Source organism: Dipodomys merriami, unplaced genomic scaffold, assembly GCF_024711535.1.
Source record: "Dipodomys merriami isolate MVZ:Mamm:240054 unplaced genomic scaffold, mDipMer1.0.p SCAF_137, whole genome shotgun sequence".
Classification (NCBI taxonomy): domain Eukaryota; kingdom Metazoa; phylum Chordata; class Mammalia; order Rodentia; family Heteromyidae; genus Dipodomys; species Dipodomys merriami.
Genome location: NW_027202682.1, coordinates 2897363 through 2917507, shown reverse-complemented (window position 1 = coordinate 2917507; position 20145 = coordinate 2897363). Strand labels below are relative to the sequence as shown.

Here is a 20145-nt window from a genome sequence, read left to right as displayed (position 1 = left end):
GAACCAGGCTCTAAACCCACAACTCCAAAACCATTCATCAAAACAAAACATTCTGAGGATTCCAATTCAGTGGGGTCCACAGTTCTCACTTTGTCACCCCTTCTTCTCTGAAATCTCTGTTCTCTAGAGCATCTGTGCTGGTCCCGCTTCTTACCCTAGCTCTCTACGCTGTCTGCTCAGCCCCTTGCCTGGCCCTCCTCTCTTCCTGTTGTCGTAAGCAATGACTCACATCTACCTCACAGATTCCAGATCTGAATTTTTTTTTTTTTTTTTTTTGGTCATGGAGCCTGAACTCTGGGCCTGGGCACTGTCCCTCAGCTCTTCAGCTCAAGGCTAGCGATCTACCCCTTGAGCCACAGCACAAATTCCAGTTTTTTGTTTATGTGGTGCTGAGGAATGGAACCCAGGGCCTCATGCATGCAAGGCAAGCGCTCTGCCACTGAGCCACCTTCCCAGCCCATCCAGATCTGAATTTTAACTGGCCACTCTATGCAGGCATGTGGCTGTGTAGCAGGCAGCTTACCACAGAATGTTCAAAATCCAACTCTTAATCTGGACTCTCCCATCCCCTCCTCAATTTGTTGCTTAAAGAAATGAAAATCCTGTGCCTTCAGCTGATTAGACCACAACCGAGGTCACCTTCTCTCCTCTCCTTCAATACCATGTGTGCAATCAACTCATAAAACATGACAGGTCCGACTCCAGAAGCATACCCACAACTGACTGTCACTGCTTAAGGTTGAGCCACTGGCACCTGAAACCTGACAGCTGTTGTTGCCACCTAAGCTTACGATTCCTGGGCGCAGCCTGGCCCCACTCAGAAAAAATGCTATGAGCAGAGCTGAGCAGGAAGATATGGCAATGCCACTCCACCTCTTACAGGGCTAGCCCCAGTCCCTTCACCCCATCACTGCTCCTCACGCCAGGAGCCCCTCCCTGCGCAGCCTGCCACCTCCCTTCATCCAAGTCTCTGCTCCAATGGCACTGTATTAGGCATTCCCTTACTATACAGAGATATTTAGGAAGAGTAGCTTTGCTACTCTTCCTAATACCTATGACTGAGGTATGCCTGCCATCACTGGACTGTGCATGTCCTAAAGGCAGAGGCTGTGTTTCTCTTTCCTGCTGTGTTCTCCATCATCTATAATAGAGGCTGGCACATGACAGGACCCAACAGATGGGTGAAGGGCTGACCCTTACACTCAGGGGACTGCCTCCTTGAAAGAAATAAGCAATGCACCACTGCTGATGCATTCATTCCAAAAAGCACACAGCAAATGCAATAGAGACCAGCTCTGCGTTCCAGGCCAGACCCTCCCTGTTTCACGCTCAGGTGGGCAGGATGAATGCATGGATGGTAACACCCACGTCCTCCCCATTGACAGCGATCGTTGTTAAGGAGGGCTCCCTGCCTCTGCAGATCGTAGACTAGGAATTCAAGGCCCAAACTGCTCTGTACCCTGCCACACTGGGAGACAGCTTGTTCCTGTGAATGCTGCTAGCACTCTGCTAACACTCCGTGGCACTGAGACTGCAGAGGCAGTTGTCAACTTCCATCTCCTGAATGGGGAGCAGGAAATGTTCTCTTATTTTATTTCCCTCTACTTTTACCCTGCTATACTAAAATAAATCTTTGCTAAAATTTAAAGAAAAGGCCCAGCCGGGTGCCCACGGGCACGCCTGTAATCCTAGCTACGTAGGCAGGAGGCTGAGATCTGACAATCACGGTTCAAAGCCAGCCCGGGCAGAAAAGTCCATGAGACTCTTATCTCCAATAAACTACTTGAAAACCGGAAGTGGTGCTGTAGGTCAAGTGGTAGAGCGCTAGCCTTGAGCTGAAGAGCGCAGGGATAGTGCCCAAGCCCAGAGTTCAAGCCCCACAACTGACAAAAAAAAAGAAAGAAAAAAGAAAAGGCCCTACACAGCCATAGCACTATGCCCCCAGCACAGGCTAAGCCCCAACAGCCTGTCTGGGACAGTGCCAGTCCAGCCACCTCTAGCACATGGGACTGCAATAGGACAAAGGCCCAGAGCAATGGGAGGTTCATCCCCAACTTGCCCTGTCAGGAACAACTCCTCTGCTACCTTCTCCTTTCTGCTGAAGTCCTCTAGTCAGCATCTGCCCAGGAAAGCTCAAAGTACCAGCAGTCTGGTACTTATCCACATCCTTCCCCCAGGATGGAGCTGCGAGAGCTGGTCAGCACTGTCCCTTCATGCTAGGTTACAGGTCAAGGGCCTGCTGACTCCTCACCACCTTTCTTGTCCCTGGCCTCTGTGCTCACCCCTCCTCCCCCACATAGGGACCTTGAGACCATTCTGCCTCTCACTGTGGGCTCCAGTCTCACTGTGGGATGCAGTGTCAGTGGCTTCTTGCCCAACAGACAGGACATACCATTCTGAACACTGGTTCTGCTGGCCCTACGCAGGTTGATACACACCGTAAACAGACGAGGCAAAAAAGAAGACCAACCTGCTTCCTGGAGCGAGGAGTGCTGCATTTACCTAAAAGAGCTGGTGCTGCTTCCATCTTTGGAAAGCAAGAATGGAAAGAACAGTGAGAAAGCAAAAAAAGTAGGGCAAGCATATTCGTATGAAATGAGAAATCAACTACTGACAAGCGAAGAAGAGTCCAACCCTCTCAGAGGCCAAACTCTGGCACAAATTGAGCAAAGCACTTAGGTTAGGAACAGATGGATCTGGGCTGCCAGCAGCTCCTGAGCTAATCTAGTCAAGGAGAAAAGCCCAAGAGCACAAGGCACAGAAGTGGGAAAGGGAATGGTCAGGACTCACATCATCATCCGAGTCTCCACCTTGCATTGTGCCCACAATGCGCTTGCTGGGTCTTCCTGGAATAAAAAACAAAAACAAAAAAAGCCAAAGCATTAGAAAACTTCTTAAAATGGCTGGGAAGGTGGCTCAGTGGTAGAGTGCTTGCCTCGCATGCATGAAGCCCTGGGTTTGATTCCTCAGTACCACATAAGCAGAAAAAGCCGGAAGCGGCACTATGGCTCAAGTGGTAGAGTGCTTGCCTTGCGCTAAAGAGCTTAGGGGCAGTGCCCAGGCCTAGAGTTCAAGCCCCACAACCAATGACAAAAAAAAAGAAAAAAGAAAAGAAAAAAAAAAAAACATACGAGAACCTCAAAAAATAATTTAGAAGATAGACTTTGAGGGGCTGGGGGTTTAGCTCAGCGGAATGGCACCTGCCTGGCGAGTGCAAGGCCCTGGGCTCAGTCCTCAGCTCTGGAAAAAAGATAGACTTTGACACTTACTTTCCCTTATGAAATCAGGAAAAGGAAAAATCATAGTAAAAAGTTTACTTAGTGTCCAAAAAATCAGAACTATGAACTAAGATTTATTAGAGTTCATAAGAAACGAAATGGTAATATAAATTTATTAAAGGATCTTAATTTTACCCCTTAAACTTATTAGGTATAAAAATAAAACTGTCGGGGCTGGGAAGGTGGCTCAGTGGTAGAGCGCTTGCCTTGCATGCCTGAGGCCCTGGGTTCGATTCCTCAGCACCACATAAGCAAAAAGAAAAAAGCCGGAAGTGGCGCTATGGCTCAAGTGGTAGAGTGCTAGTCTTGAGCTGAAGAGTTGAGGGACAGCGTCCAGGCCCAGAGTTCAGGCCTCACAACCGGACCCAAAAAAAAAATAAATAAATAAAACTGTCTTGGGACTGGGAAAGTGGCTCAGTGGTAGAACATTTGCCTTGCACACATGAGGCCCTGGGTTCAATTCCTCAGCACCACATAAGCAAAAAGAAAAAAGCCGGAAGTGGTGTTATGGCTCAAGTGGTAGAGTGCTAGCCTTGAGCTGAAGAGCTGAGGGACAGCACCCAGGCCGAGTTCAGGCCCCACGACCAGACCCAAAAATAAATAAATAAATAAAATAAAACTGTCTTGCAGGGCACTGGTGGCTGATGCCTGTAATCCCAACTACTCAGGAGGCTGAGATCTGAGGATCATGGTTCAAAGTCAGCTCTGGCAGGAGAGTTCATAAGATACTTATCCCAACTAACAAACAGAAAACTGGAAGTGACACTGTGGCTCAACTGGTAGAGCCTTGAGCTGAAGAGCTGAGGGACAGCACCCAGGCCCAGAGTTCAATCCCCACGACTGACAAAACAAAATAAAAACAAACAAAAAACCTGTCTGTAATTCAAGCATGGGGGAGGTAGAGGCAGGAGGGTCTTGAGTTCGAGGTCAGCCTGGAATATGACACAGCTATTGAAAATAATGAAGCAGATCTATATCTACTGTCATGGGGAGTTACAACATACTTTGAAACAACAGTTGAAAAACCCTACTTAGGTTTAAGGGGTTTAGGCTATCTTTGTACTATGTTCAATTGCACCTGTCTCTGTGTGGTCAGAACTGAGGCTCTCAAAGGTGGGAACAGGCCATGAGAAAGACTCTAGGAAAGTCTGAAGTGAGACAAAAGAAATTAGATTTTTTTTTTTTTAAGGGAGAGATGCTCATATGATTCCTTCTCTGTGCACTAATTAATTTCCAGGCATTAGATGTAATTACATTAAGAACAACTTAAGACACAAGGCAGGAGAGAGTCTAGTGGCAGAGCCAGTGCATTTCTGTGGTTTCCATGAAACATTCCAGCCCACAGGTATGAATTGGCAATTTTCTGACCACAGGCATCAAGGTAATGATGCCACTGAGCCAGTAAGAGCCAGATTCTTACCCAGGGAAGGACAAACTGGGACAGGATCAGCTTCAGAGTCAGGCTGCTGTGAGCTCAGGACTGAGCAGCCCTTCCCTATTCTTACTCAGGGCACAGGGAACAGGGCCAACAGAACAAGCTACACTACCTTGCATGAGCACCTCCATGGCGGTCCTCGGCTTGGACAGCCGTCTTTCCTCCAACTCACTGTCAGACTCATCATCCTCCTGGATGTCTATGTCGGAGTCATCGTTACCTGGCAGGAACACAAGGAGACAAAGAAAAGAGCAGGTCCATCCTTACAAACAGCTTCTGTGGAGGAAGGCTCATATGTAAAAAGTGTCTCTATTGACTAGTCTTTTCTTTCTCTGGATGCATCAGATTCCACAATGGATTTGTGTGTAGACACTTAGTGAAGAGTTAAAACACTGTAATGTGTTGTATTAACAAAATAATAAGCAATATCCCACAACAGGAGAAAAAGTGGCCTAGATGGCTTAGTGAAAAACACTGATAATCTAAAAATTTTCAAATTGAGGAACCAGATGTCAAAGCAGCTCTATCTTTCTGGTTAACTGAAGGGAAATACCTTCTGTTCTCTGTTAGGCTGTTTTACCAGAACTCAAGCCCCCGATTAAAGTGGCAGGACGCCGGTGGCTAATGTCTATAATCCTAGCTACTCAGGAGGCTGAGAAAAGTATAGTTCAAAGTCAGCCTGGGCAGTAAGTCTATAAGACTATCTCCAATTAACTACCAAAAATCCAGAATGGAGTTGTGGATCAAGTGGTAGAGTGCTAGCCTTTATCACAAAAGCCTGACACTGTCCCTGAGTTCAAGCCCCAGGGCCAGAACAAAAGTAAGTAAATACATTATATGTAGGTAAATATTTTAAAATATATAGTTTGTTAAGGCTGGAAACAGCCTTACTTCCACTCTTGAGAAGCCGCTTTTCCTCTTCCTTTAGCTTGTTCTGCATCAGACGGAGAGTATTTTCAGCCTCCTAAGAAGAGGAAATAAAGATTCAGATCTTTGGTGGATGATTTTATTCTTCCTTCCCAGTGTAGGTCCAGAAACATTTGTGACAGAGAACAAGGAAAGATCTTAAGTTTTCTTGAGCTGCCCTTACCATCCCCAAACCTGCGCCCTTGTTGGTAGTAATGGCAGGCCTGTGGAAGTAGCTCAGAAGTGATGTACTGGCCTCACCCTTGCTCTTTCCACCACACTCTGCCATGCTGAAAGAACTGAGCAACTTAGAGTGATGCTCTAAATACTGAACAGAAAGTATTGTTATTCTGCAGGCCTAGGCCCTAACAGACAGAGCACTGTGTGACCGGGCAGGTCACTGACATCAAAATCGACTTCCAGTAAAAGAAGAATTATATGAGCAACCCGCAGAGAGTAGTCTAGTTTCCACATATTGATATGCTGACATGTCACCAAGGGCAGACAGTGTGCAGGGCCTGGTCTGAACAGACTCACTTCAAACCTCTCTTGCTCCATCCTATGGTGGTCCTCCAGTTGCTGTTCCAGGTAAGCCAAATTCCGAAATTTCTCCAGATAAATGTCATACTGCTTTTGTAATTCTTCCTCAATCTTCTCATACTCATCCATAAAGGCAGGCCTAAAACAAGCAAAAGAAACAAAACCAGAAAGATCAATGAGATGCAATAGCTTGAAATTAGTATTCAAAATGCCACCATGGAGGCGGGCGCTGGTGGCTCACGCCTGTAATCCTAGCTACTCAGGAGGCTGAGATCTGAGGATCGAGGTTCAAAGCCAGCTCGGGCAGCAGAGACCGTGAGACTCCTATCTCCAAAAAACCACCAGAAAAACGGAAGTGGCACTGTAGCTCAAGTGGTAGAGCGCTCGCCTTGAGCTGAAGAGCTGAGGGACAGCGCCCAGGCCCAGAGTTCAAGCCCCACGACCGACAAAAAAAAAAATGCCACCATGGCTTTCTTTGGAAATCTTTAATTACAGAAGGTCCTTCATTCAGACAACTGCCTTGTGGAGTGCAGAACTACAGAACTGCAGAAAGCAGAACTGAGGAGAAGAACTGCAGAACTGCAGAGTGCAGAGCTGCATCCTCACAGTTAGAAGGCTTCGTCCATCTCACAGGCAACGAGCTGCAGCTGTGTTCCTGGTATATATAGTTTTGCCTCATCATTTTACTGAACCTTCAAAACCAGCTGTAGGTAGTACTGGGATTTCAACTCAGGGCCTTCAACTCTCTCCATTTGCTCAATTGGCTGGTGTTCTACCTCAGCTGTACCTTCAGCTTGCTTTGTGTTGGTTATTTTGAAGATATATCACAGACCTTTCTGCCTAGAATGCCTCTGAATTGCAATCTCCCTGATCTTAGCCTCCTGAGTAGCAAGGATTACAGCTGTGAACCACTGGCATGTGGCTTTTCTTCAGAATTTGGCTAATGTGAGTCAACACTCTAGAGCCCTGTCACATGGTGTAGGAACAATAAAATTTCTAAGCTCAGATGGGCCACTAGACCTATCAAAAGTGTGAAGGCATCTCATTATCCAGGGCTACTCCCTTTTCCTCCTCTAATATAAATCTTAAGTCAGCCCTTCCATCACACCTGACATCTCAGTGATCCTTCCTTTTGGCTAAAATGCCAGATTGATCCTTCCTTCCCCTCCCTCCCTCCCTCCTTCCTTCCTTCCCTCCCTCCTTCCTTCCTTGGTCTGTCGTGGGCCTGAACTCTGGGCCTAGGCGCTGTCCCTCAGCTCTTTAGCTCAAGGCAAGCATTGTACCACTTGAGCCACAGCACCAATTCTGGTTTTCTGGTGGTTAATTGTAGATGATAATCTCTGAGACTTTACTGCTCAGGCTGGCTTTGAAGCACAATCCTCAGATCTCAGCCTCCTGAGTAGCTAGGGTTATAAGTGTGAGCCACCAACACCCAGCTTAAAATGCCAGATTCTATAGTCGGTGGGTTTGTTTGAGCCTGGCTATTGTAGCCCATTCTAGCCTCAGACTCACTCTCCTTCTGCTTCAATTCCCCCAGTGCGAGAATTATAGGCATGTGATTTTAAATAGTGCTCCTTCTCTTGGGACTATAATTTTATTCTCTTCAACTTTTCTTCTCCAAAATCAAACCAGATAGTTGTTCCCTTCTTAGGGTTCTACTTTCTCAGTTTCGTTTAGGAGGCCCCTTGTCCAGCTCCTCTAGAAGTAGAAAGAAGAGGCGCATCTGAGCTTAGCCATTTAGACTAGCTTGGTCAACACAGCGAGACATTTATCTCCTACAAAACATACACATATACAAATGTATATGAGATATACATATAGACATGTGTATACATGATGTATATTGTATTTATATAGTATGATTATGAACATATGCGTGTATACATGTGTATATGCTGAAAATAATTCATGATCTTTTAAACTACACTTCTAAGGTTTATCTTAGAAGGTGTTCTATTAGCATTTTCTAGTATCTGAAAATGGATTTCCAATGAGGTATAGTCATAAGAAAGATAAAGCTGGACACTGGTGGCTCACATCTATAATGCTACTCAGGAAGCTGAACTCCAGAAGATCATGGTTCAAAGGCAGCCCAGGCAGAAAAGAAACCACAAGACTCCATCTTAAAGAAACTGCAAGCCGGGCGCTGGTGGCTCACGCCTGTAATCCTAGCTACTCAGGAGGCTGAGATCTGAGGATCGCGGTTCAAAGCCAGCCCGGGCAGGAGAGACCGTGAGACTCCTATCTCCAATAAACCACCAGAAAACCGGAAGTGGCGCTGTAGCTCAAGTGGTAGAGCGCTCGCCTTGAGCTGAAGAGCTGAGGGACAGCTCCCAGGCCCAGAGTTCAAGCCCCACGACCGACAAAAAAAAAAAAAAAGAAACTGCAAAAAGCCAGCTTGGAAGCAAGGCTTAAATGGTAAAACACCAGTATAGCAAGCTAAGCAAATGTGAGGGCCTGCGTTCAAATGCCAGTACTGACAAAATGAAAAAAAAGATAAAAGTGCTGACAGATAAGAAATCATCAACCAGTTGCTAGTGGCTCATGACTATAATCCTAGCTACTCAGGAGACTGAGATCTGAGGGTCAAAGCAAGTCTAAGCAAGAAAGACTGTGACTCTTTATCTCCAATTAACACCAGAAAACCAGAAGTGGAGGTGTAGCTCAAAGAGGTAGAGTGTTAGTCTTGAGCAAAAAGAGCACAGAGATAGGACCTGAGTTCAACCTGATGACTGACCAAAAAAAGAAAGAAAAGAGAAAAATCATTATGGGGTTGGGAAGGTGGCTCAGTGGTAGAGCACTTGCCTTGCATGCACGAGGCCCTGGGTTCGATTCCTCAGCACCACATAAGCAAAAAAGAAAAAAAAAAGCCGGAAGTGGCGCTGTGGCTCAAGTGGTAGAGCGCTAGCCTTGAGCTGAAGAGCTGAGGGACAGCGCCCAGGCCCAGAGTTCAGGCCCCACGACCAGACCCCCACCAAAAAAAAAAAAAAATCATTATAATCTAAAGTCTAAAATCTACTTCAGTCAAGATATGGAAATATGTTGTCTTACCTGATTTTATGTCATGATCTTAGGAGGCTAAGCTTTGCATAGCTTACAACATCTGGATTTTACTTCACCTTACATTCAAGAAGCCATGAAAGCTTAAAGGTAGCTCAAGAATTAAGCCATTTTCCAGACACATTGAAAGCAGCACATATACACACATGAATGCACTGTGACGCAGTCTCCTTACACCAGGCTGGTTGCTGCTTTAAGAGGTCATGCCATTAGTATTCTCTTAGTCTCTGTTCTATTTTCCAAAATACCTCTCTATTCGCTGTCACTACCCACATAGGAGTTCACATATACCTGACGCTCTGCAGGGTCTGTAGTCGCTTCCGATTTCTTTCCAGTTCTAGTTTTCTCTTTTCAATTTTGGCTTCTAAGTTAGCTTCATCAGATGCCACATTATTGAGCAAGTCCTTAGTCTTCTGAATCTGTGCCTACATTTAACAGGAATTAGTAAGACAATGAGGTCTGTAAGGACCACATCCTGAGCCTGAAGATTGCAATGTCATGTTGAATAAACCCAAAAGCAAACAATGTACACATGGTCTCCAGGAATGACTCATTTAACCAATTAGTTCCAGGAAGAGTAGCATATAGATTCAGGAAAAGAAAAATATTTTCATGAAAAGTGGGTGTGTCTGCTCAGGAAAACAAAGGAATATGGCAAAAAGAGTGTTCTGATTAGGACTGAGAGCACCCTGGGAAATCTCTCCATCAGATCTGGCATCAGCCCTAAACCACTACTGGCTACTGAAGGACAAGGCTCCTCTTCCTTCTTGCTGGCAAAGACTTGACTACCAGCTACAAATAGAAAGTCCATGAGACACTTATCTCCAATTAAACACCAGAAAACAAAAACTGGAAGTGGCGCTGTGGCTCAGGCTCAAGTGGTACAGTGCTAGCCTTGAGCTGAACAGCTGAGGGACAGCACCCAGGCCGAGTTCAAGCCCCATGACTGACCAAAAAAAAAAAAAAAATTGGTTAAATAAGCTGGGCACTGGGGCTGGGAAGTTCACTCAGTGGTAGAATGCTTGCCTTGCATGCATGAGGCCCTGGGTTCAATTTCTCAGCACCACATAAACAAGAAAAGCCGGAAGTGGTGCTGTGGCTCAAGTGGTAGGGTGCTAGCCTTGAGCTGTAGAGCTGAGGGACAGTGCCAAAGCCAGAGTTCAGGCCCCACGACCGACCAAAAAATAAAATAAAATAAGGTGGGCACTGGTGGCTCATGCCTATAATCCTAGCTACTCAGAGGCTGAAATCTGAGGATCATAAAGAAAAGTCCCTCTGAGACTCTTATCTCCAATTAACCATTCAAAAACTGGAAGTGGGGCTGTGGCTCAAAGTTGTAGAATAGACTTCAGCAGGGCTAGGAAGGTGGCTCAGTGGTAGAGTGCTTGCCTTGCATGCCTGAGGCCCTGGGTTCAATTCCTCAGTACCACATAAGCAAAAAGCTGGAAGTGGCGTTGTTGCTCAAGTGGTAGAGCACTAGCCTTTAGCTGAAGAGCTGAGGGACAGTGCCCAGGCCCAGAGTTCAGGACCCACGACCGGACCCAAAAAAAAAAAAAAAAAGAATAGACTTCAGCAAAAAGTGCTCAGAGGGGCTGGGAAGGTGGCTCAGTAGTAGAGCGCTTGCCTTGCATGCATAAGGCCCTGGATTCAATTCCTCAGCACCACATAAACAAAAAGAAAAAAAGCCAGAAGTGGCGCTGTGGCTCAGGTGGGAGAGCACTAGCCTTGAGCTGAAGAGTTGAGGGATAGCGCCCAGGCCCAGAGTACAGGCTCCACCACCAGACCAAAAAAAGAAAAGATTAAATAGAGCTGTATTCACTAACTGAAAATTATGAAATCATCAAAACTATTCTTTTTGTTGTTGGTGATGGTGGTGGTGGTGGTGGTTCTGAGGCTTGAACTCTGGGCCTGGGCACTGTTCCTGAGCTCTTCAGCTCAAGGCAAGTACTCTACTACTTGAACCACAGCACCACTTCCGGTTTTTTCTGGTGTTTAATTGGAGATAAGAGTCTCACAGACTTTCCTTTCCCAGGCTGGCTTTGAATTGTGATCCTCAGATCTCAGCCTCCTAAGTAGCTATGATTGTAGACATGAGCCACTGGCACCCTAGCTAAACCTACTCATTTTTTAAGACCATGATAAACTGCTCTTATTTATTTCTGAGGGGAAACAACAGATGTCTTAGAAATCCTTCGGATTCTCCTTGAAATAGTGCTGGTTACTAAGCATACCTGGTTCTGCCCGATGGGGGAAGGAAATTGTTTTGAGTCCCAGGCACAAATATGTAAGATAAAAGCAATATCTTACCAAAACCTCTTTTATTGCAATTCTCATCACTTTCTCAGTCTCGTTGATTTCCAGTGGCCTGGCAATGGCTTCAGTTCTCAGTTCCTAGGGGAAACAGAACAATTTACACATTCTTTCAGAAAAAGTTTCTCCCATTGGTTGCTAGATTTTTTTTCGAGATGGAGTCCTGCCATGTCGCCCAGGTTGAGCCTGAACTCAAAATCTTAGCCTCCCAAGCAGCTGGAATTACAGGTGTGTATCATCTTTGCCTGCTCAAAAAGTTTTTCCCTCCCTCATCCCTCCTCGTACTGGGGATTGAACTCAGGGTACTGCATTTAGGCAAGCTCTCTACCATGTAAGCTATGCCTCCAATCCTTTTAAATTTTGGGTTTGTTTTGGTGGTCATGGGACTTGAACTCGGGGCCTGGGCACTATCCCTCAGTTCTTCAGCTCAAGGCAAGTGCTCTACCACTGGAGCCACAATGCCACTTCCAGTTTTCTGGTGGTTAATTGGGAGATAAAAGTCTCATGGACTTTCCTTGCCCCAGCTGGTTTTGAACGGTGATCCTCAGATCTCAGACTCCTGAGTAGCTAGAATTATAGGCATGCGCCACCTGCACCTGGCTTGGTTATTTTTTTACATAAGGTCTTGCTTCCTGCTTGGGCATGTGCTGGAGCTGTAATCCACCTATTTTTCACTTTCCATAATAGGTAAGATGATAGGTGTGCAATACTATATTCATCTTCTTCCACTGAGATGGACTTTCATGTACTTTTCTACCTAGATAGGCCTGAAACCCCAATCCTTTGATTTTCAGTCTCCTACATAGCAAGGATGACAGATGTATGCTCCTGCACTCAGCAAGTGGTTGAGAAGGGGGCCTGCCTTGGATGCTTAGACTGGCCTGAAACTTTGGTCTCCTAATCTCAGCCTCCACATAGCTAGGATTACAGGTATGAGTCAGTAGCATTTCTTTCTTTTTTTTTTTTGCAGGTTGTGGGGCCTGAACTCTGGGCCTAGGCACTGTCCCTCAGCTCTTCAGCTCAAGGCTAGCGCTCTACCACTTGAGCCACAGCGCCACTTGAGGCTTTTTCTGAATATGTGGTGCTGAGGAATCGAACCCAGGGCCTCATGTATGCAAGGCAAGCACTCTACCACTGAGCCATCTTCCCAGCCCTGGCTTTTCAATTTCTTAAACAGTAATTCTAGAGGTTTTTCCTTTTTAATAGTTTGCTAAATTTTCAGCTGAAACTGCAAGTTTTCAAAGAACTAAAAGCTTTAAGGATGGACCATCCCATTTACAAATAAACAAAGGTAAAAATCAAGTCTCCTCAGGGCGCTAGTGGCTCACATCTGTAATCCTAGCTACTCAGGAGGCTGAGATCTGAGGATCATGGTTCAAAGCCAGCCCAGCTTGAAAGTCCATGAGACTCTTATTTCCAATTAGCCACCAGAAAAACCAGAAGTGGCGTGTGACTCAAGTGGTAGAGAGATCAACTTGAGCTGAAGAGCTGAGGGACAGTGTCCAGGCCCCACAATCAACAAAAAATAAGTAAGTAAATAATTCAAGTCTCTTAATAGGACCAATTCTACTTAAAAATTACCAGAAGTGATGCTGTGGCTCAAGTGGTAGAGCACTAGCCTTGAGTGAAGAGCTGAAGTACAGCGACCAGGCCCCAAGTTCAAGCCCCATGACCCACAAAAAAAAAAAAAAAATTACTTGATAGTAGTGAGTCTAGTGTAATAATCTGTATCTCAGAGATAATTGGGGATGTGTTTGAACACCGATAGAGATGGTCCGGATGGACAAAAATCTGTCTATACTTCCTTTTCCGGTGAGCACTGTAAGGAACAGTCTGCATTTTTTCTCTGCACATTACTTACCCTCAACTCGACCTCCTTTCCCAACAAGTCATACAGAGATGCTCCTTTGGCGGTGATTTCCGAAGCCAGCTGCCTGGCTGCTTTCAAATCTGAGATCTTGAGGGCAAACAAAAATAGGAACCTCAGGTTTTGATAACACTCAGCAGCAGTCTGTTAAGGTGAGTTGTAACCTTTAGGCACAAGCCCACCCCCAAGAGTTCCAAGGAACTGTTTGGGAACACAAACTAACTTCTGGACTTCTAATCTCTCTGAAACCAAATGTCAAGTCAGGCTGAATCTGCATCTGCAACAGGAGGTATAGGCAAGAGAAAGCTGACGAGACCAGTATCCTGCAACAGTTGAACTCCTAGGTTCAAGCACTCATCTAGTCTCAGCCTCCCTAGTAGCATGTGTGATACCATGCCTGACTATGATCCTTTTTTTCTTCTTTTTAATTTCTTTACTAAGTGATTACATAAATTTCACAATATTGTGGGATAGTGATACTTAGCTCATGTCACAAACACATTTTAACCTTCATAGAGTGAATTGTCAGAATGATCCTTTTTTTTTTTTGGTCAGTCATGGGGCTTGAACTCTAGGCCTAGGCGCTGTCCCTCAGCTGAAAGCAAGCACTCTACCATTTGAGCCACAGCGCCACTTCTGGTTTTTTGGTGTTTACTTGGAAGATAAGTGTCTCATGGACTTTCCTGCCCAGGCTGGCTTTGAACCATGATCCTCAGATCTCAGCCTCCTGAGTAGCTAGGATTACAGGTGTGAGAGACCAGGCAACCAGCTCAGAATGATGCTTTTTTTTTTTTTTTTGGTCCGGTCGTGGGGCCTGAACTCTGGGCCTGGGCGCTGTCCCTCAGCTCTTCAGCTCAAGGCTAGAGCTCTGCCACTTTTGAGCCACAGCGCCACTTCCAGCATTTTTTCCCCCCTGCTTATGTGGTGCTGAGGAATTGAACCCAGGGCCTCATGCATGCAAGGCAAGCACTCTACCACTAAGCCACCTTCCCAGCCCAAGAATGATGCTTTTAATAGGTACATCTCTGCTCAAAATTCCATTTTTCACCTCAGTATCAAATCGAAGGCTTTCCAGGGGCTGGAGGGGCTGTCACCGCCTCCCCCATGGCTCTCCCCACAGGGCCTCCCTGCTGTTCCTCAGACACACATGCTCATCCTGAACACCTTTTCCCACCCTTGCCAGTATGGCCTTTCTTCTCTCATATCTTTGCTGAGAAGCTATCCAATCCAGGCAGCCCTCCATCCCTGGCCCCTGTTCCGTCATTCTGTAGGGCAGAATAACTACACTGGACCACCTGTGCTTTCACTCCTGCTGTTCAGTGTGACTCCTCCAACTAAGCACGGAAACCCTGTTTCTGTCTCCTTTGTCCTCACCTGCATCCTCAGTATTTGATCACTACCTGGCAAATGACAGGCTTTATTCAAACAGTTGAATTAATTTAGTGCAACAAACTGACCAGCAACAAGAAAGAACTTCCAGTGTCAGCCACGTCCCATCCCCAAGTCTGAGGGTAGACAACTGTCCCCAGCTGCACACCTGGCACCGTCCTTACCTTGGAGCCTAGATCAAACTTGAACTTGCTGATGTCTTCCTCTCCTATTTTAGAGCCTTCCATCCCTTTGCTCTTCATAGCATTATAAAGCACAGATGTGATCTTCAATAGTTCTTTCACCGCATACCCATCTGCCTGGTAGAGCTTCTTGGTATTGAGTTTTATATGTGCCTTTGTGGCCTATTTTTAGATGTACACACACAATGATTAAGGCCCTTTCCATGAAATGTCTAAATCAAATCCCATGTAGATAATTTGAAAAAGTCTCTGCCAATAATTAAGGTTAAAATACCTAAGTAATGGAGATCATTTTGGTAAAAGACACCAAAATAACAAATACACCTATCTTCTGACCCCAAAATTACAATCCTAAGGATTTTCTTGAGAGATATACTCATACACAAAATGATAGGAATAGATTATTTATTACAGTATCGTTTCAAAGAGTAAAAATTGGAAATCAATTAAATACTTACATGTTACATAAATCATGGGAGCCCCTGCAAGCAATATGAATCAAGTTTAAGAGAACAAAAGGCTGAGCGTGGTGGCAAAAGCCTGAAATGCTAACTTCTTGGGAAGTAGAGGTTGGCGGATTGAAGTTTTAGGCCCACTTAGGCATAAAAGTTCTCAGGACGCCATCTCAACCAATGGCTGAATGAGGTGCCATGTGACCCTTGAGGAGCACAGTGGCTGGAGGAAGTGGCGTATGCTTGTCATCCACAGCAATGCCAAGGAGCACAAGCAGAATCACAGCCCAGGCACAATAACAACCAATGAAAAACAGGGCCGAACGCATTTTTCCCCCCGCTAGTCCTCAGGCTTGAACTCAGGGCCTGGGCTCTGTCCCTGAACTTCTTTGGCTCAAGACTAGCACTCTACCACTAGAGCCACAGCACAACTTCAGGCTTTTATCTGTGTATGTGGTACTGAGGAATCAAACCCAGGACTTCATGCATGCTAGGCAAGCACTCTACCATTAAGCCACTTTGCCAGCTGAATGCATTCTTTTTTTATTGTTGGTGGTGGTCATAGGGCTTGAACTTAAGGCTTGGATGTTGTCCTTGGGCTCTTTTGCTCAAGGATAACACGCTACCACTTTGAGTCATAGCAACACTTACAGTTTTCTGCTAGTTAATTGGAGATAAGAGTCAGTCTCACAAACTTTACTGCCTGTGCTGGCTTTGAACTGGGATCCTCAGGTCTCAGCCTCCTGAGTAGCTAGGATTATAGACATGAGCCTCCAAAGCCCATCTGGAAGCATTCTTTATGTATTTGGAAAGTTCTCCAAAATATACTAATAAGTGAAGAAAGAAAGATGTTACATAGTGGTATATAGCAGTTATGTACAAGAAGTTTTATGGAAAAAGAACATGTATTATTTGCTTAGGTATGCATAAAGAAGCTCTGAAAGAAACTTAAAATAGCTATTGAAAGTAGAACTGAACCACCACCAGTGGCTCATACCTGTAATCCTCACTATTCGGAAGGCTGAGATCTAAGGATCACAGTTTAAAGCTAGGCTGGGGAAAAAAGTCCCCATGAGCCTCAGCTACAATTAACCACTCAAAAACCGGAATTGGATCTGTGGCTCAAAATGGTAGAGCACTAACCTTGAGCAAAGAGCTCAGGGACAGCACTTAGACTCTGACAGTGCCCAGTCCATAACCAACAAAAAAATAAACCAACAAAGTAGAGTTGAGCCCAGAGTAGACAAAGTAGAATATTACTGTACTCTACCATTTTAAAAATATTTGAACCAGCCGAGCGCTGGTGGCTCACGCCTGTAATCCTAGCTACTCAGGAGGCTGAGATCTGAGGATCGCGGTTCAAAGCCAGCCCGGGCAGGAGAGACCATGAGACTCCTATCTCCAATAAACCACCAGAAAACCGGAAGTGGCGCTGTAGCTCAAGTGGTAGAGCGCTCGCCTTGAGCTGAAGAGGTGAGGGACAGCGCCCAGGCCCAGAGTTCAAGCCCCACGGCCGACAAAAAAAAAAAAAAAAAAAAAAAAAAATTTGAACCATAAAACATAATATTTATTAAAAATAAACAAGTAATGAAGTAGGCTTCCCCCAATAAAATAACTTTTTTGGTTATGATGCCACAGAAAACTAGCAACGGAATGTTGTAGAAAGTAAACCCTATTATTCAATTTCAAAGTTAGCCCTAACCAGGACACATCCCTTCCTTACTTACTTTCACAATACCACAAAATAACTGTGAACTAACCATGAACTGGGCAATTGCCTTAATGAAGAAAACTCGGTCTTGCTCAGTATCAATGTCTGAAGGGATGTCAGTTTGAGGCTCATACCTATCAGGAAGAGAACAAACATGAGTCAACCTACAAAAAGTCTATCAAAGAGAAAGTGGGTTGCTAGCATGAGGCTCTAAGGCCTTGACCAAGATGCTAAGATTAAAAAAAAAAAAAAAAACTTCAAAAGTAACACAAGCTGGGTGCTGGTGGCTCACGCCTGTAATCCTAGCTACTCAGGAGACTGAGATCTGAGGATCGCGGTTCAAAGCCAGCCCAGGCAGGAAAGTCCGTGAAACTCTTATCTCCAATAAAGCACCAGAAAACTGGAAGTGGCGCTGTAGCTCAAGTGGTAGAGCATTCGCCTTGAGCTGAAGAGCTGAGGGACAGCACCCAGGCCCAGAGTTCAAGCCCCATGACCAACAACAAAAAAAAGTAACACAAATTACCAACAGAGCACAGCCCCCCTAAGAACTGGTATAGCGACTTAAAAATAAAATTCAGGATTCAGCTTATAAAAATAAATCTAGCCAGGTGCCGTCTGCTCACGCCTGTAATCCTAGCTTCTTTGGAGGCTAAGATCTGAGGATAGAGGTTCAAAGCCAGCCCAGGTAGGAAAGTCCATGAGACTTTTTTTTTGTGTGTGGGTCGTGGAGTTTGAATTCTGGGCCTGTCTGCTGTCCCTTAGCGCTTCAGCTCAAGGCTAGCACTAATACTTGAACCATAGTGCCACTTCTGGTTTTCTGGTGATTAATTGGCCATTAGTTTCACTTTCTTGCCCAGGCTGGCTTTGAACCTCTATCCTCAGATCTCAGACTCCTTCCATGAGATTCTTATCTCCAATAAACCACCAGAAAACTGGCAGTGGCTCAAGTGGTAGAGCATTAGCCTTGAGCTGAAGGGCTGAGGGACAGTGCCCAGGCCCAGAGTTCAAGCCCCACTACAGACAAAAAAAATCTATTTAAGACCTCCAAGTAATCAGAATTGTGAGTAGCTAATGGCCCTTGAAATCAAGACAGGCACTAAGGTTAAATATGTCACTTCCAGAAGCATCTAATGTTATGCTAACCTTTTCACAAGCCAGAGAAGCACTTCAGAAACAAGTCCAAAATTGGGTGTGCGAAAATTCTCCATAGAAATATGTCGTGGGTATCCTAGGGCCCTCATCATCTCTGTGAAATCTGTCAAGGTAACGGCATGGTTAGCTCCTCATTAAAGGACAGTTACTTAAAAAAAGGTATCGTTCACTTTTATGCTGGTACTGGTGCTTGAACTCAGAAAGGACAACTTTTTGTTTTTTGGGGTTTTTTTACTGTTCCTGGAGCTTGAACTGAGGTCCTTGGCACTGCCCCAAGCTTCTCTGTGCTCAAAGCTAGTGCTCTACCACTTGAGCCACAGCACCACTTCCAGCCTTTTCTGAGTAGTTTATTGGACATAAGAGTTTCATGGACTTTCCTGCTTGGGTTGGCTTTGAACTGCAACCCTCAGATCTCAGCCTCCTGAATAGCTAGGATTATAGGCGTGAGCCACCAGCACCTGGCTTACTTTTAACAAGTAGTTAATATCAGATATTGCCTCTGCTTTCCTTTATTGGTTCATTGCCACCAACAGTTTTAATGACTGCCAGAGTGATGAACTTAAAAATACTTAATATGTTACCCGAAAAAAAAAAAAAAAAGCCTAAAGTTCAATGAGAAAAGTAGATGCTGTATAAGAAAATAGGATGACATTAATTTCCGGTATCTTTTGGCTTTTCCATGCAAAATAAGAACTACACGGCATTATAAAATGTCACGAGAAAAAAAAATTGTTAAAACAGTTGCATATGTGCTTTGGCGGCACGTATTTTAAACTGCCAGTATGTGGTAGAGGATACATTTTAAAACAAGATGAAAAACGTTTTTTCAAAGTAAAAGGTTCCAGGAATGGGAGGGATAGAGCCTCAATAAAAAAGTAGCCGAAGCCAGGCCAGGGTGGCTCATGCTCATAATCCTGCTACTCGGGAGGCTGGGAGCTAAGGATCGCTGTCCGAAGCCAGCCTGGACAGGTGAGTCCGAGAGACTCCGCCCTCCCCTCCACCGCGAGCAAAGCCGGACGTGGCCTGCGGCACAGGTGAGAGAGCAAAACAGCTCAGGGACGGCGCCCGGGCCCCGAGTTCAAGACCCACAGCGGGCACACCGAGAAAGAATTTTAAAGAAGCAGCTGGAACTACCTTCTCCCTCCAACCCCCGCCTCGGCCAGACTCGGCCGCTTCCTCGAACGTGAAGCTACCCCGGCGCCGGGTCCGCGTGCGGCGGGCCCGCAGGCCCCGCAGGCCGCGCAGGCCGCGCAGGCTCCGCAGACCCCGCAGGCCCCGCAGACCCCGCAGGCCCCGCAGGCCGCGCAGGCCCCGCAGGCCCCGCAGGCCGCGCAGGCCCCGCAGGCCCCGCAGGCCGCGCAGGCCCCGCAGACCGCGCAGACCCCGCAGGCCGCGCAGACCCCGCAGACCCCGCAGGCCCCGCAGGCCCCGCAGGCCCCGCAGGCCCCGCAGGCCGCGCAGACCCCGCAGACCCCGCAGGCCCGGGCGGCTGGGCCAACGCCACCCTGAAAGCTTAACGTCCGCTTCCGGACTCGCTTTAGAGTCACATTTCAGATGCTCAAGCCACGCGTGGCCGGTACCTGACAGAACTGTCCATCAACACCCGGTTCTGGAAAGTTCTGTCAGCCACAGGCCGGGCCTGGCCCTGTGGGGCCCGCAGGGGGACGGCCTGCCCGGGCGCTCAGACGCGCTGACCAAGTCCCGGGTCTCCGCAGGACCCGAGCACACAAAGGGCGAGCCGCCTTACTGCGCAGGTCGCGGAAAGACATGGCGCTCTGGTTCCCGGGAGCCGCGGTCCCCGCCGCGTCGCGGACGCCCCAGCTTTCGCGGGCCCAGCGCTCTCGGGTTTCTATGGCAACCTGC

General features: G+C 46.4%; 2 protein-coding genes across 7 annotated transcripts in view; one reads left to right on the top strand and one right to left on the bottom strand.

Moving 5' to 3' along the window:
* The window catches only part of LOC138825494 (NLR family CARD domain-containing protein 3-like), a 25548-nt gene extending 23033 nt beyond the window's left edge, over window positions 1–2515 (top strand). For 2 of the 3 annotated variants that reach the window (XR_011371414.1, XR_011371415.1), the window contains exon 20: window positions 2427–2515. The gene's annotated coding sequence lies outside the window, so the exon portion shown is untranslated. The remainder of the gene's footprint in view (window positions 1–2426) is intronic. The other variant, XM_070020136.1, reaches the window with a different exon arrangement.
* Window positions 1–20145, bottom strand: part of LOC138825496 (clusterin-associated protein 1) — a 21057-nt gene extending 912 nt beyond the window's left edge. Inside the window, exons 1-12 of one of the 4 annotated variants that reach the window (XM_070020141.1) lie at window positions 20030–20145; window positions 18274–18385; window positions 17180–17264; window positions 14950–15129; window positions 13391–13486; window positions 11527–11610; window positions 9511–9644; window positions 6157–6298; window positions 5605–5677; window positions 4826–4933; window positions 2791–2846; window positions 2471–2527 (exon numbers count right to left, since the gene is read on the bottom strand). In XM_070020141.1, coding sequence (XP_069876242.1) covers window positions 2471–2527; window positions 2791–2846; window positions 4826–4933; window positions 5605–5677; window positions 6157–6298; window positions 9511–9644; window positions 11527–11610; window positions 13391–13486; window positions 14950–15129; window positions 17180–17264; window positions 18274–18385; window positions 20030–20051 — 1149 coding nt within the window. In that variant the 5' untranslated portion in view covers window positions 20052–20145. Of the gene's footprint in view, window positions 1–2470; window positions 2528–2790; window positions 2847–4825; window positions 4934–5604; window positions 5678–6156; window positions 6299–9510; window positions 9645–11526; window positions 11611–13390; window positions 13487–14949; window positions 15130–17179; window positions 17265–18273; window positions 18386–19862; window positions 19953–20029 lie in introns of those variants that run through there. The other 3 variants (XM_070020140.1, XM_070020138.1, XM_070020139.1) reach the window with 3 other exon arrangements.